Source organism: Brachyhypopomus gauderio, chromosome 16 (genome assembly GCF_052324685.1).
Source record: "Brachyhypopomus gauderio isolate BG-103 chromosome 16, BGAUD_0.2, whole genome shotgun sequence".
NCBI lineage: Eukaryota > Metazoa > Chordata > Actinopteri > Gymnotiformes > Hypopomidae > Brachyhypopomus > Brachyhypopomus gauderio.
In genome coordinates this window covers 957,561-983,462 of record NC_135226.1, presented here as the reverse complement: position 1 = coordinate 983,462, position 25,902 = coordinate 957,561, and the positions used below count along the sequence as shown (strand labels likewise).

The 25,902-nt window shown below is 43.0% G+C and overlaps 1 protein-coding gene across 1 annotated transcript in view; it reads left to right on the top strand.

Moving 5' to 3' along the window:
* Positions 1–25,902, top strand: part of fndc3ba (fibronectin type III domain containing 3Ba) — a 186,984-nt gene that overhangs the window by 145,494 nt on the left and 15,588 nt on the right. Inside the window, exons 17-25 of the mRNA XM_076975704.1 lie at positions 5,048–5,166; positions 6,694–6,799; positions 7,701–7,873; positions 8,653–8,766; positions 9,082–9,231; positions 14,118–14,398; positions 22,631–22,846; positions 24,884–25,050; positions 25,158–25,285. Of these exons, the coding sequence (XP_076831819.1) occupies positions 5,048–5,166; positions 6,694–6,799; positions 7,701–7,873; positions 8,653–8,766; positions 9,082–9,231; positions 14,118–14,398; positions 22,631–22,846; positions 24,884–25,050; positions 25,158–25,285 (1,454 nt within the window). The remainder of the gene's footprint in view (positions 1–5,047; positions 5,167–6,693; positions 6,800–7,700; positions 7,874–8,652; positions 8,767–9,081; positions 9,232–14,117; positions 14,399–22,630; positions 22,847–24,883; positions 25,051–25,157; positions 25,286–25,902) is intronic.

The following is a 25,902-nucleotide window of genomic DNA, read 5'->3' as shown; positions in this document are numbered from 1 at the left end:
GTTTCTGGGTGCTTTTTGAAGTATGTTTGGGATCATTGTCCTGCTGGAAGACCCATTACCTAGGACGCAAACCCAGCTTTCCAGAGGTGTTAAGTAACTAAGTACAAATACTTCGTTACCTTACTTAAGTAGAAATTTTGGTTATTTATACTTTACTGGAGTAATTATTTTTCAGCTGACTTTTTACTTCTACTCCTTACATTTTTACACCATTATCTGTAGTTTTTACTCCTTACATTTAAAAAATAGCCTCGTTACTGCTATTTCATTTCGACTTGTTTTCATTCCGGCATGTCATCGTTTAAAAAAACCCTATCCTGACTAATCGCGCCATCCGGATAGAGTGAATTTGATTGTGGTTGGATGAGAAGTATAAACATAATATCCCGACACCCTATTGGTTTGTACGTGATTCATCGCACCTGCACACGTCACATCACTCCAGCAAGGACGTAGCAGACGTATGTAACTTAGTATAAAGATGTCCGTGGCAGAGACTCAAGAGAATTCGAGCGAAGTGTCCCAACTAAGCACCAGCGAGGAGGTTGGTATCCAGGAAGACCAACCAACCCTTGTATTAAAGTACATTCATTTTCAATGGGCACGTGCCCATTTTTCAACATTAACATTTTAATATAACATTATAGTCATATAGTTTTTTGGGGAGGTGGGCTAGTGCACTATAGACCCCTGTGGTGCAATGTAAGCTTTTGTCCTTAATGGCTTTTTCTTCCCTTACATTACTTTTACTTTTATAATTTAAGTAGTTTTGAAAGCAGTACTTTTACACTTTTACTTGAGTAAATAGCTTGAGTTGATACTTCAACTTCTACAGAAGTATTTTTAAACCCTAGTATCTACCTGAGTAATTAATGTGAATACATCTGACACCTTTGCAGCTTTCTGACACTGGGCCCTATATTGCAACCCAAAATCTTTTGGTAATCTTCAGATTTCATGATGCCTTGCACACAGTCAAGACACCCAGTTCCAGAGGCAGCAAAAGAACACTAAAACATCTTTGAACCTCCACCATATTTGACTGTAGGTACTGTGTTCTTTTCTTTGTAGGCCTTATTCCGTTTTAGGTAAATAAGTAGAATAATGCACTTTACCAAAAAGCTCTATCTTGGTCTCATCTGTTCACAAGATGTTTTCCCTAAAGGATTTTGTCTTACTTACATACATTCTGGCAAACTGCAGTCTAGCTTTTTTTTATGTCCCTGTGTCAGCAGTGGGGTCCTCCTGGGTCTCCTGCCATAGCACTTCACTTCATTTAAATGTCTGATAGTTCGAGCTGACACTGATGCACCTGCGCCTGCAGGACAGCTTGAATTTCTTTGGAAGTTGATTGGGGCTGCTTATCCACCATCCGGACTATCCTGCGTTGCAACCTTTTATCAATATCTCTCCTCCGTCCACGTCCAGGGAGATTAACTACAGTGCCGTGGGTTGTAAACTTCTTGATTGTTGTGCACCGTGGACAAAGGAACATCAAGGTCTCTGGAGATGGACTTATAACCCTAAGATTGTTGATATTTTTCTACAATTTTGGTTCTCAAGTCCTCAGACAGTTCTCTTCTCCATGCTTAGTGTGGCACACAGACACACAATGCAAAGATTGAGTCAACTTCTCGCCTTTTTATCTGGTTTCAGGTGTGATTTTTAAATTGCCCACACCTGTTACTTATGACAGGTGAGTTTGAATGAGCATCACATGCTTGAAACAGTTATTTTGAAATAATTTTGAAAAGGTGGCAATTTTGTCCAGCCCATTTTTGGAGTTTTGTGTGAAATTGTCAAATTTGTCTTTTTCGCCACTTTTTTTGTGTTGTTCCAATGCAGTGGTACCCTGACATATGAGCTGCTCCACATACGAGTATTCCAAGTTACGAGCCGTGTCGTGAGCAAAATTTCTGTTCGACATCCGAGCTCAAATTCGGGATACGAGCCGAGCTTCACGATGCTACCGCTAGTTGGCGCGTCGGTCGTGTCAGTGTTTAGAGCGAGTGTATATTTTAATCTGAACTTTTTGTGTGCTTCATGGGTCCCAAATAAGTATCCGCAAGTGGAAAGGCTGTTAAGAAGAAAAAGAAGATGATATCCATAGAAATGAAGCAGGAGATAATTAATTTACACGATAAAGGAACTCGTGTCATTGAACTTGCAAGGATGTTCGACCGCCGTACGTCCACTATTTGTTAAAGCAGCGAAAGGTGCAAAGATTTTTTCCCAACTTAGGACGTGTTCATGAAGAGCAAGGTTGCCAACTCACGCAATGAACGTGAGACACGCATTTGACTGTCTTCACACGCCATTCATCCGATTTCTCACGCTGAAAAAATCTAGTTTATTTATCTATGACGGGTCCTAATTACGTCAATCGGAATGTGGAATGTGCGTAGATCGCGTGACATTAAAAAGTAGTAGAAGAATCGCCCATCTGCACTGACGGTTGTATTTTGATTGACATTCATGGTAGCCAATCTGCAATCCGCGCAACAACCCCCAAACCCCCGGTACATATTTCTGACTTGGTCATCTTATAAGTAGCTTGCAAGCTGAAAACTTGTGGGCACCCCTGATCTCATTAATCAATCAATCAAATTTTATTTATATAGCGCTTTTTACAACAGTTGTTGTCACAAAGCAGCTTTACAAGTGCGGAGTCCTAGCCCCCAGTGAGCAAGCCAAGGGCGACAGTGTCAAGGAAAAACTCCCTAGTTTTTTGCATGAGGAAGAAACCTTGAGAGGAACCAAGACTCAGGGGGGGAACCCATTCTCCTCTGGCCGACACCGGTCACCATGACAACAACAACAATTTAGACAGAAAGAAATAAAGAAAAGGAAAAGATGTAGTATTGTCCATCGTGGTGTAGGCTTATCCGGTCAGGCAGTAGGTGGCTGGCACTGGATAACTCGCTTGTCTCTCCTCATCTCATTTTTCCTCGAACAGGCGGGCAGCCATGTGGAGAAAATAAAACAGGGAAAATTAGCTCTGTATGAGGACATATACAGGACAGATGAAATTAAACACATTTCTGGAGTGTGGCAGCAACTCCGGCATTAAGTTAAACTATTACAGCCTAGCTAAAAAGGCAGAACCAGAAGGTAACATAGGCTTGGGGGCATTCTGAGACAATGGCATCCATCCACTGCACTGTCAACAAACTTGAGTGACCACGAGCAGTGACAGGACGACAGCACCAGCACCCCAGTCAACCATAAAACCCTTCGTCTATGAACCCCTGGATCTGTACCTTTATCTAAGGGGGGGATGTTAATTATCAAACGCTAAACCAAATAGGTGGGTTTTCAACCTAGACTTAAAGATTGTGACTGTGATCTATGATCTACATCTATGATTCAATGAGTTACTAGTACGCTCTGGCGCCAACCACTGGTGATCGATCGATCGCGATATAGATAAATAGTTAATTGTCCATTTTACATTTCCCCGGTCAACATTTGACACACATTGCATCGAGTGCAGACATCAAGGCACCGGACGAGTTTATTACGCGTTTCCTGGTTGAAAAAGAAGGCTACATCTCGCAGCAAATATTTAACTGCGGTGAGACCGGCCTGTTCTGGAAAAAATTTTGTTTATTTATACGTGTTGCATGTACATTGATTAAAAACATGTATTTTCATAATTTAGGCTAACTTTGGGACTTTTTTAAGGGCTGGAACCAATTAGAATTATTTACATTAATTCATATGGGAAAAATTTGTTCGAAGTTGTTCTACTTACGAGCTCGGGTTTGGAACGAATTAAACTCGTATGTCGAGGTACCACTGTACACACAAAGGAAATAAACATGTGTATAACAAAACGTGTAATTGCAATAATTTTCTGTGAGAAAAACTTTCAGCCATGACTATGTAATTTACTACAGCTGTAAAGTGCTGGAAGATAATTTACATAAAAACAATTTACACTGAAAGTGCCTGAAAAGTACTTGAATTTCGTGTTGGAAAAGGTGTATGAACCCTGTAATTTACTGTGTATATGAAACTCCCAGAGCATCCACAGAGGACAGCATAGCATTGCTACACTAGGACCAGAGCAGGCCAACATTCACCAATGTCACATGAGACTTCTCACAATTAGATGGAAAACGTCAGCATCGTTATCTTTAGACCAGAAAGAGTAACACAACATACTCAGAACAGCTGCATCACAGTGACCCATCAGCAAAAGGGACCCAGACAGCTGAATTGCACTAGTGATTGAGCAGCTCTTCTCCCGAATGTCATCACGCTGGACATGCACCTCCTCATTCCTCCTCCTGCTCCTCCTCCTCCTGTTCCTCCACCTCCTCTTCCTCCTCCACCTCCTCCTCCTCTTCCTCCTCCTGCTCCTTCTCCTCATTCCACCTCCTGCTCCTCCTCCTCCTCATTCCTGCTCCTCCTCCTCATTCCTGCTCTTCCTCCTCCTGCTCCTCCACCTCCTCATTCCTCTTCCTCCTCCTGCTCCTTCTCCTCATTCCTCCTCCTGCTCCTTCTCCTCATTCCTCCTCCTGCTCCTCCTCCTCATTCCTGCTCCTCCTCCTCCTCTTCCTCCCCCACCTCCTCCTCCTCCTACTCCTCTTGCTCCACCTCCTCTTCCTCCTCCTGCTGCTGCTCCTCCTGCTCCACCTCCACTTCCTCCTCCTCTACCTCTTCCTCTACCTCCTGCTCCTCCTCTTCCTCCTCCTGCTGCCTGGTGTGATCCTCCTTACCAGGCAGCTCCATCACAGGAGCCCCCATAACAGTGTGATGTGTCGCAGGAGCACATGGTCTTCAGCGTGAGGCACGTGGTCTTCAGCGTGAGGCACGTGGTCTTCAGCGTGAGGCACATTCTCTGCTGCTGCACTTGTGTTGGAGCAGCAACATCATTTAGTCCTTCAAGCTTGTAGCTCCGTCTCTGGATGCAGGACTTTACCTGTGCAGGAATGTTTGGTTAAACGACAGTGTTAAAACAGATAAAAAATGTCTTATCAATAAATCTGTGGCTCAGGTGAGTGTTTGCGCGTGTGTGTGTGTGTGTGTGTGTGTTGAGCAGCTAATCAGTGGGACATTGCGTACAGTGGAGCTGCCACCCAGTGTGTGTGTGAGGGCTTGAAGCCGGGCACTTTGTACAGACTCCACCTCTGCTGCATCAGCACAGGGGGTCACAGCCAGGTACCACACCACCATTACCACACACCACTACCAAACACCACCATCATCACCACACACCACTACCAAACACCACCAACATCACCACACACACCACTACCTAACACCACCACCTTCACCACACACCACCACACATACCACCACTACCAAACACCACCACCTTCACCACACACCACTACCAAACACCACCAACATTGCCACACACACCACTACCAAACACCACCACCTTCACCACACACACCACTACCAAACACCACCAACATCCCCACACACACCACTACCAAACACCACCACCATTACCACACATACCATCATTACCACACACACCACTACCAAACACCACCAACATCCCCACACACACCACTACCAAACACCACCACCTTCACCACACACCACTACCAAACACCACCACCTTTATCACACACCGCCACACATACCATTACCACACACACCACTATCAAACACCACCACCTTCACCACACACACCAACATTACCATACACACCACTACCAAACACCACCACCTTCACCACACACACCAACATCACCACCTCGCACCACCTTCACCACACCACCATGACCACACACACCACCATGACCACACACCACCACTACCAAACACCACCACCTCACACCACCATCACCATTACCACACCACCATCACCACACACCATCACAATCGCCACACTACCATCACCACACACGTCCTGCATAGGCTCACAGCCAGGCACACAACTTTTATTATGGTGGCCGAGATAACCTATTGCACTGCAAAAAATAAAACTTGCTACAAATACACAAAGCAAATTCAGCAAAATGACTACATTTTGGGAATGCACAGCAAAATCAGAAATGCTGCAAATCACAGCACAATGAAAGTGTATCTGGAATAATTATTTTAAGCAGGGACTCTAGGTTTTTAGCCAGAATCAAGAGTTATTTAATACAGTATCTCATTACGTTGAATGGGACTTAAGTGGCTCTTTAAATGTAGCTAGCTAGCTAGTTATTTAGATAGAAACTGAGTAATGTTAAATGGGACTTTTTATCAAGGTTTTTAAGCTTTAGTTTCTGTCCAATTGTTTTGAGACATACTGCATCATTTAGCTTATATGTGATACTTACTGTGATCACTTACTTTCACTTGGTAGTCACTGCTTATATCACGTTTAAGCTAAATGCTTTCTAAATGTAGCTAGCTAGCTAGATATTTAGATAGAAATTAAAGCTTAAAAACCTTAAATTGCTAGCTACATTTAAGACTTAAATACCTAGTTAGCAACATTTAAAGATCTTTACTAATTCAGCCCCATTCTACATAATGATACTGTAAAACAAGACCCTTATTACAGTGTTATTCCCTTTGTCTCTTAGCAGGTTATGTTTAGTCTATTTTGTGGAATCGTTTTCAGACTTACTGCATCATTTACCTTACCTATAATCGCTTACTTCTGACTTTTCCAGAACTGGACTAATTTGTTGTGTGTGTCTTTGTGCTTGTCTTTGTGCGTGTGTTTGTGCGTGTGTGCAGTGCTCAGACAGTGTCCTGGTGCGCACTCTGAGTGTGGCCCCTGGCCCCTGCCAGCCTCCTAGGATTGTGGGTAAAGCCAAACACAAGGAAGTGCAGTTACAGTGGGGTGAGGCTCATCCTCTCACCTTTCTCTCTCTCTCTCTCTCTCTCTCTCTCTCTCTCTCTCTCTCTCTCTCTCTCACACACACACACCACGGCCTGTGGAGAGTTTGCAGTGTATGGGCTCTGGTTATTACTGTCTTTGAATCAGGTAGAAAGTGAAAAGCAACTTTAGCTCACAGAAAACACTTTAGTTTCAGAAAACCTCAGCAAAGAGCGACATGTACATTTTAGTCATCTTCTTACAAAAATGTAACAGTAGAAAGTAATAAAAAATACATAGAAAACCTTCATAACCTAAAAGTGAAGAGTCTGATCCTAGCTTAGATCAAATACGCATTTCAGAGTGCAGCATTACAATACAAACATTGTGCTGGCATCATTTGCATGTAGCAAACAGCTCCTTAGCAAGTAAACAAATTAGTACACAATGAAATATTCTGTGCACGTTTCTGAATGAGCATATAGCTACATAAGTGAGGTACATTGCTGTGGTAAACTCCGATGTTGAAGCAGTAAAATGGTGTTCAGATCTGAGAAGGAGGCTTGTTGAATCCCTGAGGCAGAAAGCAGCCAGAGTTTGTGGGCATGTTTACATCTCAAGGATGGACATGTCAGGCATTATGAAGGATTGAAGGGTCCTCGAGCACCTGAGCTGCTGTGCTGGGTTTAGACATTACTGCTGCACACTGAGCTGCTGTGCTGGGTTTAGACATTACTGCTGCACACTGAGCTGGTGTCTGAGATGAGTCGGAGCTGTGCTGCTAGAATTACCTTCAGCTCATCAGTCTAACTGCGCTCATCTTGTTTGCTGAATACAGTGTTTATTTGAAATATATGATTTAAATAATTGAAAATCATATATATGAACTTTATGACAAAAATTCCAGTACTCTTTCCCTTTCTAGACTGTCCTCCATCCGAAGGCTCATGTGGAGTGTCGGAGTACAGCGTGGAGATGCGGGAGGGGGAGGCGGAGCCTGCTGAGGTCTACCACGGCCCTGATCTGGGCTGTACACTCAGCACTCTGCTCCCCGGCGCCACCTACAGCTTCCGTCTGCGTGCAGCCAATGAGGCAGGGGTGAGTGAGACTGCCGTGTGGGCACGAGGCTACTGGGCCCATGACGTCAGTGACATCAGCTACCATGACATCAGTGCAGTGGACTCACTGACAACAGTGCAGTGGAAAGCATGGGCCTTTAGTAATCCACGAACATTTGATATTCAGTTCCTGGATTAATCATGTTGGTGCTGGTGCGAGGATGTTAACAGCTATGTGAACGTGTCTACCGACTGATGTAGTTTGTCTTTACACGTTTACATTAATGTGCCTCCATCTGCCTGTGGGTGGAGGGGGTGGTTTGCTTCTAAACCCAGACTGTTGTGTGCAGTGAGACACCAGTGAGGGATTCTCATTTCCTCTTTTGTTTACCATTTATATTCGTCAGCCCAGTGATCCCAGATGAAGGAGACTCCAGAGAGAAACATTCATCTCCTAAAGCCTCGAGACTTTCTAAACATGCTCTGATTTTAAATGTGTTTGGGTCATATCAGTGTTGCTTCTAAGATGATTATTGTTTCATCTCATCTGCCTGGAAAATGTTTAGCATGTGTGTATGTATGAAGTTCGTGTGCATATTGCAGAAGGTTTTCATGCAAGGTTGTTCGTGGCTCGGACATGAACATTGCACAGAACTATACAGTATGCGGGCGTGAAGTGTCTGCTGTGGTTTAAGCAGCAGAGACATCAAAACACATCTGTCTTCCTTTCTCAGGTCACCTTTACGTGGATATGCCATTCATTCACACCTTCACATTGTGCAGGCAAATGGTCACCATCCTCGTTTCTCTCCTTCACAGTACGGAGCCTACTCTGAACCTACGGAGGTGACGACTGCAGCAGGTCCTCCAGGCCAGTGTGGGGCGCCCTCCCTCACAGTGATTTCCAATACATGTGTGCTGGTCAGCTGGGAGGTGAGCATGTGCAATAGAAGAAGGGAAAAGCATTCAAAAATTTATTCTAGGGCATCTGCAATATAATTTTATCATAACATTTTAATCAGCTGAAAGCACCATCATTTTGATTTAATTGACACTAAACTGTTTTTGTAATTACATTGTGTTAATATAGAAGAGCCATCATTAATGATCAATGTATAGGCCCATTTATTAGCCAGTGTCTCACAAAAGCACCTTAAAGTTTTTAGCAGTGAGGGCAGGAGTGTTAGAAGAGGCAGGGAGATGTAGTCTGTTATACTAATGACAGTGTGCTGTTTGTCTGGTCTTCAGAACCTAGAGAGCTCAGGTGCAGATATCTCTGAGTTCCGGCTGGAATGGGCCAAGGACCAGGAGCCGATGGAAGTGATCTACTGTGGCTTGGATACACAGTGTGAGCTCTCCAATCTGACCCCTGCCACACATTACTGCTGCAGGCTACAGGTAGAGCACATAGCCCAGACCCCACACTACTGCAATTACGGCTCAGAACCCAACACCAGACCCCACACTACTGCAATTACGGCTCAGAACCCAACACCAGACCCCACACTACTGCAATTACGGCTCAGAACCCAACACCAGACCCCACACTACTGCAATTACGGCTCAGAACCCAACACCAGACCCCACACTACTGCAATTATGGCTCAGAACCCAACACCAGACTTCATTCTTCATTTGGCATTTAAATTGTACTAAATGTGTTGGACACACATGGAGAGAGGGGAGGAATTTGGTACTTTAATATTTCATGTTACCTGACCACCTGGTGACCCTTTCAAATTCATTATAGATGTAGTTTTATTCCTTATAGATGTAGTTTAATTAAGTCTGTAGTTGTATAGTTGGAATCATGATAAGCAGGGATTTTAAATCCCTGTCATGCATCCATTGACTGATGATCAGCAATTTGTCCCAGACAATATGAGCAAAACAAATCAATGGTGGTTGGAAGGAAAACACTTCACCCCACAGACAAGTCACTCTTCTCTAATCCTCACAAATGTTACACAAGAAATGGCTTTTTCATTCCTAACATTTCTACAAACTTTTTCTGATCATGCTGCTGTATCTCTTGACATATTTAAAAATTCTTCAATTTTAGAGCTTTGCCTCAGAATTTAAGTTGGTTCTTTCCATAAAAATTTTCATCTGCTAATGAATGAATGAATGTTCGATTTATATAGCGCCTTTCAGAATACCCAAGGCGCTTTACAATTTAACACAGGTACAAGTCACAGACAACCAATCATACACACACAAGCGAGAAGCGGCAGCCAATTGCGCACAGCGTACTCTCTACCGGGATCCACAGCCCCCTGGGGGACTGAATGGGGTGCAGGAAGGGGAGAGAGGACAGACCCTAGTGACAGAGCACCATCCACCACTGGGCACACAAGCACACACACACATTCATGCACACACACTCAGACAACTACTTGTTTTTATTGAACAGAGAGAGACACAGACACACACTCAGGGAGAATTTGTCAGGGACTGCCAATCTACCTAACCTTCATGTTTTTGGACTGTGGGAGGAAACCGGAGATCCCGGAGGAAACCCCACAGACACGGGGAGAACATGGAAACTCCACTCAGATAGGGACTTGAACCCAAGACCCCAGTGCTGAGAGGCAAACGTGCTAACCACCAAGCCACCTTGTTGCCCGAGCTAATAACCCATCCATACTCTAGGAATCATTTGGGTGTAAACTGGGACCTTAAAAGCACAATTTTCCACCTCATGTACCGCATATGATACAAATGACAAGGTCTCCTTGAATCCAAGGTTCATGCCAATGGACTTGTAATATCCTACACTGCTACTAAGAGGTGCGAAATAGCAGGAAATGAGACCTTTTAGAAATTAAACTAATACAAAAAATAACATTTTTAAAAGCTCCATCAGTTAGGTTTAAAGAAACATCAGACCTTTGCTCTGAAGTAAGTAGAAATGTACAAAGCTGGTAAAAAAAGGGAGATTTGCAAAACAAAGTTTATTTGCACAAGTGTGATAAGTCCATGCTGTCTTATGTGACGGAGGGAATGGGTTAGGGTTAGGGTTTAGGGCTTCCTACATGTGATTGATTTGACAGGATCTCGCTATTCTGATTCAAAATAATAATAAATAAAATAAAACCTATAAAACCTTTATATACATATATATATATATATATATATATATATATATATATATATATATATATATATATATATATATATATATATAATGAAACTTTCTTTTCTAAGTTTGAGCTTCCAGTCATATCAAAGGAAGAAAAGCATCTTCTTCTTGATCTCTTCACTCAAAGTACATGACGTTATAAGGCCCATCAGGAATGAATTCAGGACCTGATGTATTTAGCAGTAAGTTTTCTAAAGTTTCAAGACACTTTTGGTGGTGTCTAAGTTAAGAGAGTTTGGTGGTACCTTCCATTACTGTCTTCTCCAACTTCGCCACCATCGCTCTTATTTTAAAGAGGAGTAATCTTCTGAAGCTACTGCATCTTACAGACCAATTTCATCTTACAAGCCAAATGCTTGAATGCATTCCTACCTGATATAATTACATTCTCCCAAATTTAGATATTTCTTTGCCTGCTTTATCCAGTTGAAGTGGTTCCCCTTATAGATCATTATATTCACTCGCTAGTTCAGCTAGTCCAGCTCTTTTAGTGGAAATAAATGAAGGCCCCTTATTAAGATGTCTGCATTACAAATAACAAGAGAAAGATCCGGATCTTCCAGATTTTTTAAAATATCAGTTAAGTGTCCGTCTCCATCATATAGCTGGCTGGATGCAGAATGATAGCCACTCTGTACTCTGTTAGAAATGTGATTTTCTAAGATTCTCAGAAGGCTGGAAACAATAATTCAGTAACAGTTGAAATTCAATCATGTAGAATACTGGGACGGATTGTGAGCCATCAGTGGATAAATGTACATCTATTAATGACTTGTTCCATTATCCATTATTTCAAAGACTTGGGGGGGGGGGGGGGGTTAGGCACTGATCAGCACTTTTTACGGCATCTAAGTGTCTTATGTTGTGGTACAGAGGTCATGTGACCTGGAAGTGGGAGATTGGCATAGGAACTTCATATCAAATGTGGGAAGATATCTGGAATAATGCAGAAGTAAACATAATATGTAATCGGACGAGTCATTTAGCTTATGACATATGTCCCCTGTATCTGTCCAGATACAAAGCCGGTGCGTCTTTGTTTCTTATGTGCAAAATGGACACTGGAAGCCTCATTCATGGTCTCTGGTGATTATGGTTTCAATATATGAGGAGTGAAACTAAAGTTTGGTCCACTTTTACTTGTCTTGGATTTCCTTATTGAACATATTGAAGCAGAAAGATCTGCACTATCATAACCTTCTTTTCCTCCACTGGACTTCAGATCAGGTTCCATGAGTTGCAGGTTGATGGTGGAGTATGTATTTCACTTGGAGCACATTTCTTTACTTGGCATGAGAGGACATGCATTTTTATGAAGTATGGAGACCTTTAAATATATATAATGTATAAATATATAAATATGTAGTGCCTTTATAAAGGGATAGACTGATCAGATAAACTTTGTATGATATCGTGTTATCATACAACTATGTATATGCTATTGATATCTGACACTCTAATCCAGCTATGTGCTGTCAATGTTTAGAAATTAAAAACAAGTGGGTTTGATGAGCTGATCTTTTATAAAATGGGGTGTTTTTTCTCTCAGTGGCATACAGATAAATTTGTTGCTGTTTTGCAAAAACTCTGTTGTCACTAAACCTCTGTTAATTTATTTTAAAGCAGAAATTGGTCATCAAAACTTCAGTTCTCATGAACAGGGAAAATCCCATTGTTGCTTATATGCCTTATTTGACTGTAATTGGTTGTGCTGGTTGTTCAGACTTTGCAATTTATGTACTGTACAGAGGCAATTCAAGTTTTCCTAAATAGCATTGAGGCTATTTGTGGAGAATTTATTGAGAGCTTTTATGTTTCATTTTGAAATAACAAAAAAATAAGCGTATCAGGCAGGGTGGTGAGTGTATCTGTGTTTAGGGATGAACTCACCTGGGCTTCATTAAGCTGATTGAACTCCACCCTGGGACATGGAAGTTCTCTTACACTCTGGTTCCACATCTGAAATCACAGGCTGTGTCTGTGTTAACAGCAAGCAAATGGACGTGGTCAACCTCATCAACGTTAGTGAGTGTGATCAACGTTAGTGAGTGTGATCAACGTTAGTGAGTGTGATCAATGTTAGTGAGTGTTGGACAGATACATGCCATGAAAGCAGGTTTTATCAAAGCATTGTGAAACTGTAATCTGTGTGTTTTGTCTAATAAGGATCATTTTGCTCTTCTGGGCACATTGTGGATTCCTATGAATACTGTTCCAAAGTCCAGTAAATGGACTGATTTAATTAGCCAGAATTTTCCCCCCATATGTGGTTGTGCACACAAATGTCAGCTCTCAGATGTAGGCACCAGAGTGATATTTGTATTACTGTAACTACATGATATCGCCCAAAACTCTAAACTCTTAGCAGTGGATCTATATGATTTATCTAGTTGATTCTGCTTCTAGGTTTATTTAAAATTGCAGTTTACAGGCGTAACCAGACTACAACTAAAATGGAGTGAGGATGGGTGGTTTTATGGGTCTGGATATTTTGTAATTGGAAAAAATATCCACCATTTTCTTTGGCATGAGTTTGTATTTAAAATTTTAAACGACATGTTACTTTAACTCCCACTCACATGGACGTCTCTGCATGCTCACGGGAATTCAATCAACAGTGTGACTCACAAAGCAGCGGAGCTACCTTGTTGAAAATGGCGAGTCCACACTTCTTTATAACTGTATGTAGTTTTAAGTTAATTTTAATGGGATCAAAAGTCACTCATATGCATAAGAGAAACATCAGACGGCAGAGATCCTAAATAACAGATGACCTGATGTAAATGCTGCAATGCTTATTAGTTTGTATATTATTACAACGCCTAGAAAAGGTTATTGGATTTCTTTTAGGAGCCACTGACATGGTCTTGAGTTATTTTTTATTCTGGAACCTGACCCTAACCCCGAGTTTGATGTGGCACCTTCACTTCTGTCTATAAAAGGCCTGAATATGATGCTGTCTGGACCAGGTTTAGAAACCCAGATATGCTCATCTGTTTATCTCTCTCTCCATCTGTCTGTGTGCGTTTGTGCATGCATGTGTGTCTCTCTCTCTGCCACACTCTCTCTTTCCTCTCTCTGTCTCTGTCTCACTCTCTGTCTGTCCTCTGTGTCTCTCTCCCCATTCCTCCCTCCTCTGCAGGCGGTGAACCAGGCTGGTCCAGGGCTGTACAGTGAGCAGGTGAGCTATCACACTCCAGCCTGTGTGCCAGACGTGGTCCCAGGCCTTTGCGTGCTGGACCACGACCCCACAGCTAGCGGCCTGTACTCCCCGTCCACCTGCCTCACCCTGAAGTGGGAGGAGCCCTGCAACAACGGGGTGGAGATCAGCTCCTACATCATCGTACTGGGCGAGCAGCTCATCCAGATAGAGGCCTGCACCGTGCAAATGTTCCAACACCTCCTGCCTGACAGTGAATACAGGTAGAATAACAAACATGTATACACCCAAATATACACTCAGTATTTGCATGGAAATGTGCTAGTTTCCATCTCTACAGTGCTGACTGTTATTCTCTGCTTCTGGTAACTCCTTTCCGATGCCTTCTGCATCATTATCTGGGTGTCGAGCTGTGGGCTGACTACATTTACAGCCTTTGGTGGATGCCGTTGTCCAGAGCGACTTACAGTAGTGCTTTGAGTCACATACACATCCTCAAGTGACAGCAGGTAATTGTCAAAAATACTCAGTGATGTGGTGAAGAGGTGAGTCTTCAGTCGTTGTTTGAAGATGGACTTTCTTCATGAATGTCATCCCTGTGTCTTTGTGTCTTGAGGTATGGTGGTTCAATTCGAGCAGTTCTCCAGGCTCAAAGGCAACATGGTGCATTTGTGTGTGGGAGCAAATGCCCTCATGGCTTTGTAGATGAGCACCTGTGTTTTAAATCTGAACTACTACAGGGGTCCTAGCAGGACAGAGTGGGGTGACATGGAAGAACTTCAGGAGTTTGAAATGGATGAGTCTTGATGAGGAACCAGAATTACCAAGATGAGATGAGATGAGAATGATAGTTCTCCAGGTGTACCCCAAGATGAGATGAGAATGATAGTTCTCCAGGTGTACCCCAAGATGAGATGAGAATGATAGTTCTCCAGGTGTACCAAGTACAAGCACTGAGCCTTGTGAGACACCAGTGGAGAGTCAGGTGACTGTGAAGGAGGCGGGGTGAAGGAGGCGGGGTGAAGGAGGCGGGGTGAAGGTGGCGGGGTGAAGGAGGCGGGGTGAAGGAGATAGGACATAGATAATGCCGTGCTGTTTGCTGTGATGGATAATTAAAGTCTAGCTCTTATTTATGCATAGAAACATAAATCGACAATATATTCGGTAGCGTCTTTATGCACTGATAAACGAGGGGAGTCGGAATTTGACACAACACTGGCTGAAAGCTGTCGCACATGAAATGCTACAGGCACCGTTCAGAAAATGATCAGTTCAGTGAGTCCCCGCTTAACGACGGGGTTAGAGACTGAAAAGTCCGTCGTAAAGCAGTTTTTGTCGTTAAGCATGACCCTAGATTTAGATATGCTTTCATCATAAATACAGTATAGAAAACAAACTAACAATGTTCTCGTGCATGCGTACAGCGTGAGAAAGAGCGATCGCGTTCCCGAGATGGGCTGTGGTGGAGGCTGCGCTGCCTCAGCTTATCGTACACAACACAAAATTTTTTAAAGTCGGTCGTAACTCCGGTCCGTTGTTAACCAGACCCATCGCTAAGCGGGGACTCACTGTATTCAGTTCAGTAGATATATCCGGCTTATAGCTTGGTGCGGCTTATACATTTTCCTTAAAAATAAAAAAAAACTTGGTAGGTGCGGCTTATATTGAGGTGCGCTCTATACGGTAAATAGTAGTGCAACAATAGCAGTGTAAACATGTATGATTATTAGGGGTGTGACGAGATCTCCGTGTCTCGTGATCTCGCGAGACTCAACTCCGCGAGATTTCTCGTCGTGTTAAAAATCTGTCTTGCGAGATTTGATGACGTCACAATGACGTGGGAAAATACAGGTATTACTATTGAAGATGCCCCGCCACTTTCAAATCGTTTGTTTGGCATCATTTTGGGAACCCGGCGGAAATGATAAATGGCAAGAGAGTGACTGATAAGACACTACATATTCAAACATTGTATGAAAATAATGCCGTACACCGCGACTAATACGAGCAGGATACAGAGACATTTACAGCTGCACGCACCACAGCTCAGTACTCAAATCAACACATCTCACTTGAACAGAGGTAGCAGGGACAGAACGGCGCTTTGGCAAGTTGAGACAGTAAAGGATATCGGGAGCAGTGTGGCGATGCTAATATTCTTAAAAATGAACATGGCAGTGTAGTTGCAGCAAATTCAGTGACATACTTGGTCAGGCTCAGTTTGCACTATTTGCAGTCTGTACTGACAGAGAAGAACTTTTTGTTTTGTACATAATACAGTGAGTCCCCGCTTAACGACGGGTCTGGATAACAACGGACCGGAGTTACCACGACTTTTAATTAAATTTTGCGTGGAGGAGCAGTGGAGTGTTGTGTAGTGGAGTGTTGTTTACGATAAGCCCATCTCGGTAACGCGATCGCTCTTTCTCACGCTGTACACACGAGAACATTGTTAGTTTTTTCTATACTGTATTTACGATCAAATCGTATCTAAATATAGGGTCACGCTTAACGATGAAAATGATTTCTGGGAAACGATATATTGTCCCAGAAATTATTGCAATAAACGATAATATTGTCATTTTAAAGTGCCATTATAGACTTTTTTCTTGCTTCTGGGCTCCCCAAAGGAGCTTTAAGACAATGTGCTACAATAATAATATAGTAGCATAATAATACAATTCAGTGGGGAACCGTCAAAGCCCTCTACGCCTCTCTCAGAGGGCCTAAAAATATTCTTAAAACATAAATATATACAATATAATTTAATCAATTTTATTTGATCTACTTAGTTTGACAGTCGACATCTAAACAATTACAAAAATATAAGCAAATAAATTATTCAACCGTGTCTATTCAATCTGTGTTGGAAGGTGAGGGGTTAAGTGGAAGCCTGTGAGCCTGTGTCTCCCCCTATCAGCACTGTGATGCCCGCTGAGAGGCATTTTACAGAGGGCCAGGCAGTTATAATTCAGCGCAATACCAATTTCAACTGACAGCAAAATTGACCAATCAAATCTTCCCTCTTAGTGGGCGAGCTTAACTGTATGATAATTTCCGCCCGCTGTGGCGATGCTAGCTAGCATTAGCGTACCACCGCTAGCTAGATTCGATTCAGTCCTTTGATGCCCTCGTGCGCGTTGTTTACATATTTTGCTCCTTAGGAACACGGAGCTGTGAACCTTATTTTGTTGGAACCTTATTTTGCTTAAGAAGTTTTTCTTCTTCTTTATTGCAATTAATTAGAAGAGGAAACAATTTTATTATTATTAATTTTTTTTTTTTTTGGGGGGGGGGGGGGTGATGGGAGCGGGCCCAGGTTTAATGGTCACGGTTCGCTACTGATACAATTACATCAGTTTGCAGTAATGTATTGTAAAGCTCATGTATGGGGTCATATTTGAGCTTGACCACATATCTGTAGTGGCAGAGTAAAATTAGATGTCTTTAATCTCCTTCAGAATGCCATCTTTCACTTCATTATATAAGGTTGGAATGGCAGTTTGGGAGATAAAGGTTTTCTTTGGAAGTTCATACTGCTTGTGAAATCTTTGCAGCATGTTTATAAATGTTTTCGATCATATTTAACGGCAGCATCTCTTTGGCTATATAGCGAGTTAAGCCTGGTTTATACTTGACGTGTCCTGAGCGGCGCAATGGTCCGCGCAGCGAAAATGACGCAATCGCGGTGGCTCTGCCCATGCGCGAGGGCCTCGCGCGCTGTCAGTGCACCTCTCGAATTTTGTAACTTCGTGCACAATGAACAAAGTCATGTTTGCAGGGTTCATACACCTTTACAAGGTGGAATTCAAGTACTTGTAAGATTATCGACATCAGCAAAAATTATCGCGGTTAAAAAAATTATCGTACGATAAGACGATAATGTAATTATTGAGACAGGCCTAGTGATAGTTGTTTAAAGTGTATGTGATCTGGGTGATGGTGTCTGGTGATCAGCTGTTGATGAAGGTGATGGCCTGTGGGTAGAAACTGTTCTTGTGTCTGACAGTCTTAGTGGACAGAATTCTGTAGCGTCTGCCAGATCGGAGGAGCTGAAACGTGGTGACCCGGGTGTGAGGAGTGACAACATATTTTGTTAAAAAGGCTATATAAATAAAATTGGCTTTGCGATTAACTTTTATGCATTCCTTTTCTGGGCGTGGCTAGAGGGCTGGAGTCTCCCACAGATCACTGCCATGAGTGTCTGTAGGCAGCTGAAGTCCTGTGGCAACAGCATCCCTGTGGCACAGTGCAGCAACATAAAGATACAGCCATGTGATTACAGACCAGAGGCATTACAAAATAGCCAACATGAGCATCACAGGATAAAAGCACTGTGAAGTCGTATCTTAAAATGTCATCAAACTGCACATTCTGAATAAAATTTCATGAGTGCTTCAGAGAACAATGAAAACAAACCGTCTTTTGAATTAAGTCACCAATTTCAGTGTTTTTCCTCATCGTTGGTTCCTGTTGAATCTTGTCTTTTTCATGTTCTAGGAGAAGCAGGGCTAGATGAGGTCATTTCATGATCTGATGTGGTTGTGCTGATGTCAGCTGGTGTTGGGGTAACCCCAACCCCTTTGTCCCCCCCCAGCTCCTCATATCTGTGCTCTCGTCATTCCTCTGTTAAACCTTCAGAACTTCAGAACCATTCTGGTGTGTTAGTCCCTCACAGTTGGGAGGGTTCTGCTTTGTGGGTTGATCTGCTGGTACACATCAGACATTTCTTCAAGCACAGATCAATCTGAGAGGGTCAGTGAGACGTGCATAGCCAGGGCTTGTGCTAGGCAAAGTAACATGGGCAGTTTGATGGGTTTTAGATCGATTGATTATGTCTGCTGTCATTACAGCCTCACAATCTTGCAAAAGGTTAGAGTGTACTGTGTTTTCAGCTAAATGTCAGCCAGAGAATCATGCAGTTGGAATGGTGCTTTCACCCTCTCAGAAGCCTCTCCAAAATATACACTTCACTCATTATTTTTATTTTGGCTCTATTTCATCCAGTGTTCAGGGGCTCGTTTTTAAAGAGCACTTCAATTCTTGCTGTTCATTCTTTTCATTTTTGTAATAGTTTTGCTATTTCTTCAGAAGATGCATCTTTCCCACTAGTTGGTTCTTCTTTCGTGGTGTTATTTGGCTATTTCATTATCATACTGCCCTGCTGAGTTTCTCCTGGGATGATAGTCTTTTCTCAGAAAGAAGGTCATGAAGGTAGAGAATTACAGAGGAACAGAGAGCTTGTTTCACGTTTGGCAAAAAGCCCTGATCACTACAGCCTTTCTAAGTCTGAGTACATCACATCAAAGATGTAGCTGTCATCATCCATAATCAATCAGCTCTCCACACCCATTGTTCTATCTATTAAAACAATTGTGAGATTCCACACCTGTCACTGGCCTATACCAGTTTTAGTTTTGAATTTTTTATTATTTCGATTGATCTCAGGACCAAGACTCAAAAGGGAACCCATCCTCCATTGGGTGGCCTGCAGGCACAAGTCTGTATTTATAATCCAAATGTAGTTCTATAGTTATAGTTCTAATTCCAGGCCAAGTAGTCACAGTTCCTTCAGTGTAGATGGTGAGCCTCAGGTAGGAGCATCAGCACGTCCTCTTGTGGCAATGGCACATCCAACCCCGGCATCAGTACATCCAACCCAAGCCAGTTTTTGGTAGAAGCATGTAACCAGAATATAAAATACAGGTTTAGTATGTAAACATTAATTTAAACATCCATATATATATATATAGCACACGTGCCAGTGATTTAGCATGTGGCTCTGGCAGGATGACTATAGCAGCATAACTAAAGGGAGGGGCCTGGAGATCACCACAGTCATGAGGGTACTGAGACACTGATTTACACACAAAGTTTTTTCATGCCCCTTGTTTCAGTCTCTGCCTTGTGTAATTATTTTCACCTGTGTTAGTATTATATCCTGTGTTTACTCCTACATGTTGTGGAGTATTACATGTCATGGTTATTTCCACTACAAGTATTTTTGACCCCTGATCTAGTACTTAGCTCTGTGTCTGTTTTGATCTTTTTGTGTACGTAGTTTTTTGTACATATCTCTGTTTTAGTTTCCCTTCATGTAACGTTATTTGGTAGCAATGTCTATTTGTTATCTGATGTATGGTTAGGTGTTGCGTTTTTTGAAGTTAGTGTCATTAGCCCTATCCGGACGGGATTAGTTTTTCAGGGGGACATCTGTGAAAAATATTTCACCCTTGTACTCAGTGATAAAACTCTTGCATCCGGACAGCAATTGAAAAAACAGGAGGACCCGTGAGTTTTTGGCTTTCTCGGTCACATGACATCGCCTTGTCACGTGATAGCATGTTTAATAATGTCACACTGCCAACTCTGATGATTCCTTTTTAACTTTTAACTTTACTACTGTTCAGTTCAGCATTTAAGATCTCCGTTTAAGTTAAGCTATTTTGTTAAACCAATACAGAAAACACATTATAAAAAATCGCTAATTAATGTAAATAGCTAAATAAATCCGTTAAATAAAATAAAATAAATCCATTAAAAAATCCAGTAAATCCATTTTCGCTCGCCGCTGTCTTTACGTGGATCTCCGTGAAAACGCGCGCCCAACGTGTAACTACGGTGCGTGGCAGTGGACATATAGCTGTTTTATTAAACGCGAGGTGATGTCTGCATGTATAAACTCAGACATGTGGATCCGGACGGGACTAAAATTACCAGACGACCACGGAGTACAGCGAAAAACAGTAGGTAATTCCGGCTGTAATTTTCTCTGAGGACGTCTGAGAAAAACACGGACATGCTCGTTCCGGACGGGATTAAAATCACAGAGGACCCCCTGTAAAAGAGAAAATTACCCCAGGACCCCCTGAGAAACTAATCCCGTCCGGATAGGGCTATTGTTGCCTTTCTGTTGGTTGTCTTTATTATTAAATATATAATCTCCTGCTTTGGCATCCTGCCTAAATGTTACAGCTGTAGACATCCACATTCTAATGTAGACCCCCCACCCCATTCTAATGTAGACCCCCACCCCATTCTAATGTAGACCCCCACCCCATTCTAATGTAGACCCCCATCCACATTCTAATGTAGACCCCCATCCACATTCTAATGTAGACCCCCCACCCCATTCTAATGTAGACCCCCCACCCCATTCTAATGTAGACCCCCATCCACATTCTAATGTAGACCCCCATCCACATTCTAATGTAGACCCCCCACCCCATTCTAATGTAGACCCCCCACCCCATTCTAATGTAGACCCCCATCCACATTCTAATGTAGACCCCCCACCCCATTCTAATGTAGACCCCCCACCCCATTCTAATGTAGACCCCCCACCCCATTCTAATGTAGACCCCCATCCCCATTCTAATGTAGACCTCCCGTTCCCATTCTAATGTAGACCTCCCGTTCCCATACTAATGTAGACCCCCCATCCCCATTCTAATGTAGACCTCCCATCCCCATTCTAATGTAGACCCCCATCCCCATTCTAATGTAGACCCCCCACCCCATTCTAATGTAGACCCCCAACCCCATTCTAATGTAGACCTCCCATCCCCATTCTAATGTAGACCCCCCACCCCATTCAATAGTAGACCCCCCACCCCATACTAATGTAGACCTCCCGTTCCCATACTAATGTAGACCTCCTGTTCCCATTATAATGTAGACCTCCCATTCCCATTATAATCTAGACCTCCCATCTCCATTATAATCTAGACCTCCCATTCCCATTGTCACCTCTCACTTAGAAAGGATCATGGCATACTAATGAAAATCACTATTTATCGATATGGAAAAAGCTAAGGACGAGTGAGTGAATATTAGAATACTGACAAAAGAGACTGTGGTGCATGTTGAATGAGGAATGAGTGATGGTTTTCATTAGCATAAAGTGCCATGTCAAACGTAAACACCCTGGGGTTTGATTCACCTCACTCAGCCTGTCGAGGTTGTTTTGCTTTTCCTCCCATAGGGAAATCATTTCATATTGCAGACATTTACTCACAAAACACCAGATCTGTAATTATGGCCTGTCTGCCGGTGGGGAGCGTTCTCCAATGTGAACATGTTGCTTTTTCACACACAATGAAATCCACTCTGTCCTGTATTACACTCTTTAAAGCTGCTTGAACCACAGCTACAAGTGCTGCTATCTGAAGTGTGCGGTGATATTTATCTCCACTATAATGTACTGTGTGTGGAAGTCTACTTCTCATAGTTTCAGGTGTAGTAACTACACTAGACAGCTGTCTGCATGATGAGCCTTTTTCTTACAATGCTTCAGACAGCATGTCTAAAATGAATGTGTACTGCAAAAGGATCTAATCAGACTGCCATCATCAATCTGTTGAAGAGTTCAAGTCAAGAGGCTTTTTGTCATTACATCTGAGAGAAAGGTTTCTCATACCATTCGAATTTGAGTGTTGTGAACATGTAGCAGTTGTCATGAATGCATTGTGAGCAGGTGCTATGTGCTGTGTTAGCGTGCAGATCCAGGCGGTGAATGGTGTGGGGCCCGGCCCGTTGAGCCCCCCCCTGCTGGCCCGCACCAAGCCTCTGCCCCCCGCACCTCCGCACCTGGAGTGCAGTGCTGCAGGGCCCCAGAGCCTCAGGCTGAAGTGGGGGGAGAGCAGCAGCAGTGTGAGGCTCCTGGGTGAGGAGATGCTCTTCAACCTGCAGATGGAGGACAAGACCAGCAGGTGAGGATCTCTGTCCTGCTCCCAGTGCACAGAGCTCTAAAGAAAACACTGGTGTGGGCCACTTACTTTGAAACATCTGAGTTTGTCTGTGTGTGCGCGCGTGTATGCGTGTTTAATATGCGTGTGTGCGTGTGTGCATATGTGTGTGTGTGTGTGTGTGTGTCATGTTATACTGAGGGCATAATGGTGAACCTGCTTTATTTAATTGAAACTGCTAGTTGTCTTTCTTGGCAGCATTAGCATGTTGGCACCTTTGTCAAGTGGGCACAGGAGCAGACAGATGGGCATCTAATGTGAGGATAATTAGTCCCCTGCCTGTGCTGCCAGAAAACCTTCTATGTTAGAACTGCCTTAATTCTCTCATCATTCCTGTCAGCCTCTACTCCAAAGGGTAAGGACAGGTTAGCAAACCCTCAAACAGCCATTTGGGCCATTGTGAAGAAATGCTTCATTACCGCTAGCGCGTGTGATCATGGTCTGTCAGCAGGGCCCAGCTAGCATTCTGCAAGTACATTTTCTTTTTCATTACATTAATGTTCTTGAAGCCTGTCTTTTATAAACTAGTGTACTTTTCTTATTAAAATATCTACATACAGAAAATAGATGCCACTGGCAAGTATCTGATCTGACCTGATTATGATTTTGCAGTTTGCACATACAGTTGAGTACTGCACAGTATATCATACACAGGTACTGAAGGTGTGATCTTTGAATGTGACTGTAAACAACGGCTTTCAAAGACGTTTTGCAGTATTGTTGATGAGAATCATGAAATAGCTTTTTGTAATTTCGGAACAATAATTGTATTTGTTTTTGTCCGATCACTCATTTGTGATACATGGGCATGTGGTACACATCACGTTTCCAGATTTTAATGCGGTAACAATAAGTGATTCCGGAATTTAATCACAGTTAATTAAGGGATGAACTCAAGCTAGCAAGCCTCAGAAATAAGCTACAATTATACCCAAAGTCTCATTATTGGTGCCATGGCCATAGTTACCATCAAGCAGCTGTAAGGATCTGTGAAAGATGCTTCCTGACGCCAAACTCTACAGTCACAGAGGAATTCGGGGAGAAGTGGTTTGTTTTAATAAAACATATAATTGCAGCATCTGTAATTTTCAGGCTAAAACATATTTAATTTTGTGTTTGGCAGTACATGACCGTTAAATTGGCATGACCGAATGTCATTTGTATTGGCAGTGTTGGTAAGAGCAGCATTATTATAACCTGTTGCTCTTTTTCCTCATCAGCCAAGACATCACCCTCTTATCAATTGTACATTCTGTGATGCTCTCAGCTTTGGGTATGGGATGTGATGGCTAATGTAAGCGGGTCTTGATGTGATGGCTAATGCAAGCGGGTCTTGATGTGATGGCTAATGTAAGCGGGTCTTGATGTGATGGCTAATGTAAGCGGGTCTTGATGTGATGGCTAATGTATGCGGGTCTTGATGTGATGGCTAATGTATGCGGGTCTTGATGTGATGGCTAATGTAAGCGGGTCTTGATGTGATGGCCAATGTATGCGGGTTTTGATGTGTTTTGGGTTCCATGTTTCTGGCTCTCATTGTGTTCATCCATTTCCAGCATTCGTGCTGGGTCTGTCAGGCCAGCGCAGCTTTGACCCAGGAGCATAACCACACGTGTGAGGGCTGTGTGTGGAGCATAGCCACACGTGTGAGGGCCGTGTGTGGAGCATAGCCACACGTGTGAGGGCCGTGTGTGGAGCATAGCCACACGTGTGAGGGCCGTGTGTGGAGCATAGCCACACGTGTGAGGGCCGTGTGTGCGTTTGACACGGGTGAAGAGAGTTTGTGCCAGCGCAGTATAAACTGCTTGCATTGCCAATAAATCTATTAATTTGTTTCATTGTAGAGAATAATATTGTTTTTACATGACATGATTCAGGTTTTTTTGCTAGCCACCAAAATGAGAAATAAAAATGTACAATGTTTGTTTTGTAGGGTTTAGACATGGTGTGATGATCACATCCTCCGTGATGCTGTATATTCATGTCTAGCTTTGCTTTTAGGTTCATCACAGTCTACAGAGGCCCTAGTCACACATACAAGGTGCAGCGTCTGGTGGAGTCCAGCAGCTACACCTTCCGCATCCAGGCAGTGGGTGGCGCTGGTGAGGGCGCATTCTCCACCACACACACCTTCTGCACCACCAAGTCTGTCCCCCCTGCGCTCAAAGGTACCTCCACTCGACCCTTCGCAGTCAGAACGTCCTCTCTCCAATGGCAAGCGGCTATGCTTTTAAATGTGCAGGGCTTGTGTCTGAGTGTCTCTTGCCCTGTGCAGCCCCCCGTGCGGTGCAGCTGGAGGGCGGGGTGTGTGAAGTCACCTGGGACAGTGTTCCACCAATGAGAGGAGACCCCATCAGCTATGTGCTACAGGTGCTGATTGGGAGGGAGTCTGAATACAAACAGGTGAGCTACAGCTATTTTCTAAATCTCCATGGCCAGTGTCTATGCACATTAGCACCGTTGGTAATGTTATATTATTCCTCTAGGATTGTTCACAGAATTGGTGTATTGGTAAGTTTCAGTGTAATTTTAAATGTCTGGTGTGAAAGTGACTGCAGGGTGGAGTAATCCCGTTCTCATTCCTCCACCCACATCTACAAGAGCATCTTGAGATTAGAACACACAGGTCAAATTTTCTGGTAATTGTTATATGATCTTGTCATTTGTGACAATTTGTGTCTTCCAGAGCCCTGTCCAATAAGCATTTTTGAGATTAGAAACTTTAAAAGGTGGAACATGGAAAGAACATTAAAATGCATCAGGCAGAGAAATCTGTTGCATTGTGATTAAATTCCCAAGTGGCATTTTACTCTTGTTCTCAGTCATTCTATTCAAAATGACAGGGATATTCAAATATTGTTTCCGCTTGACCTCAAACCCAAACTTATGGAAACACCAGATGAATGCTCTTACCAAAGCACAGCCAAGATTCTAATCCACACAGGGTTGTGTGAGCCATCATTTGTTAATTGTTACAATATTGACCTTTGCAGTACTAGTCTTATCTGTGCATCACAGCA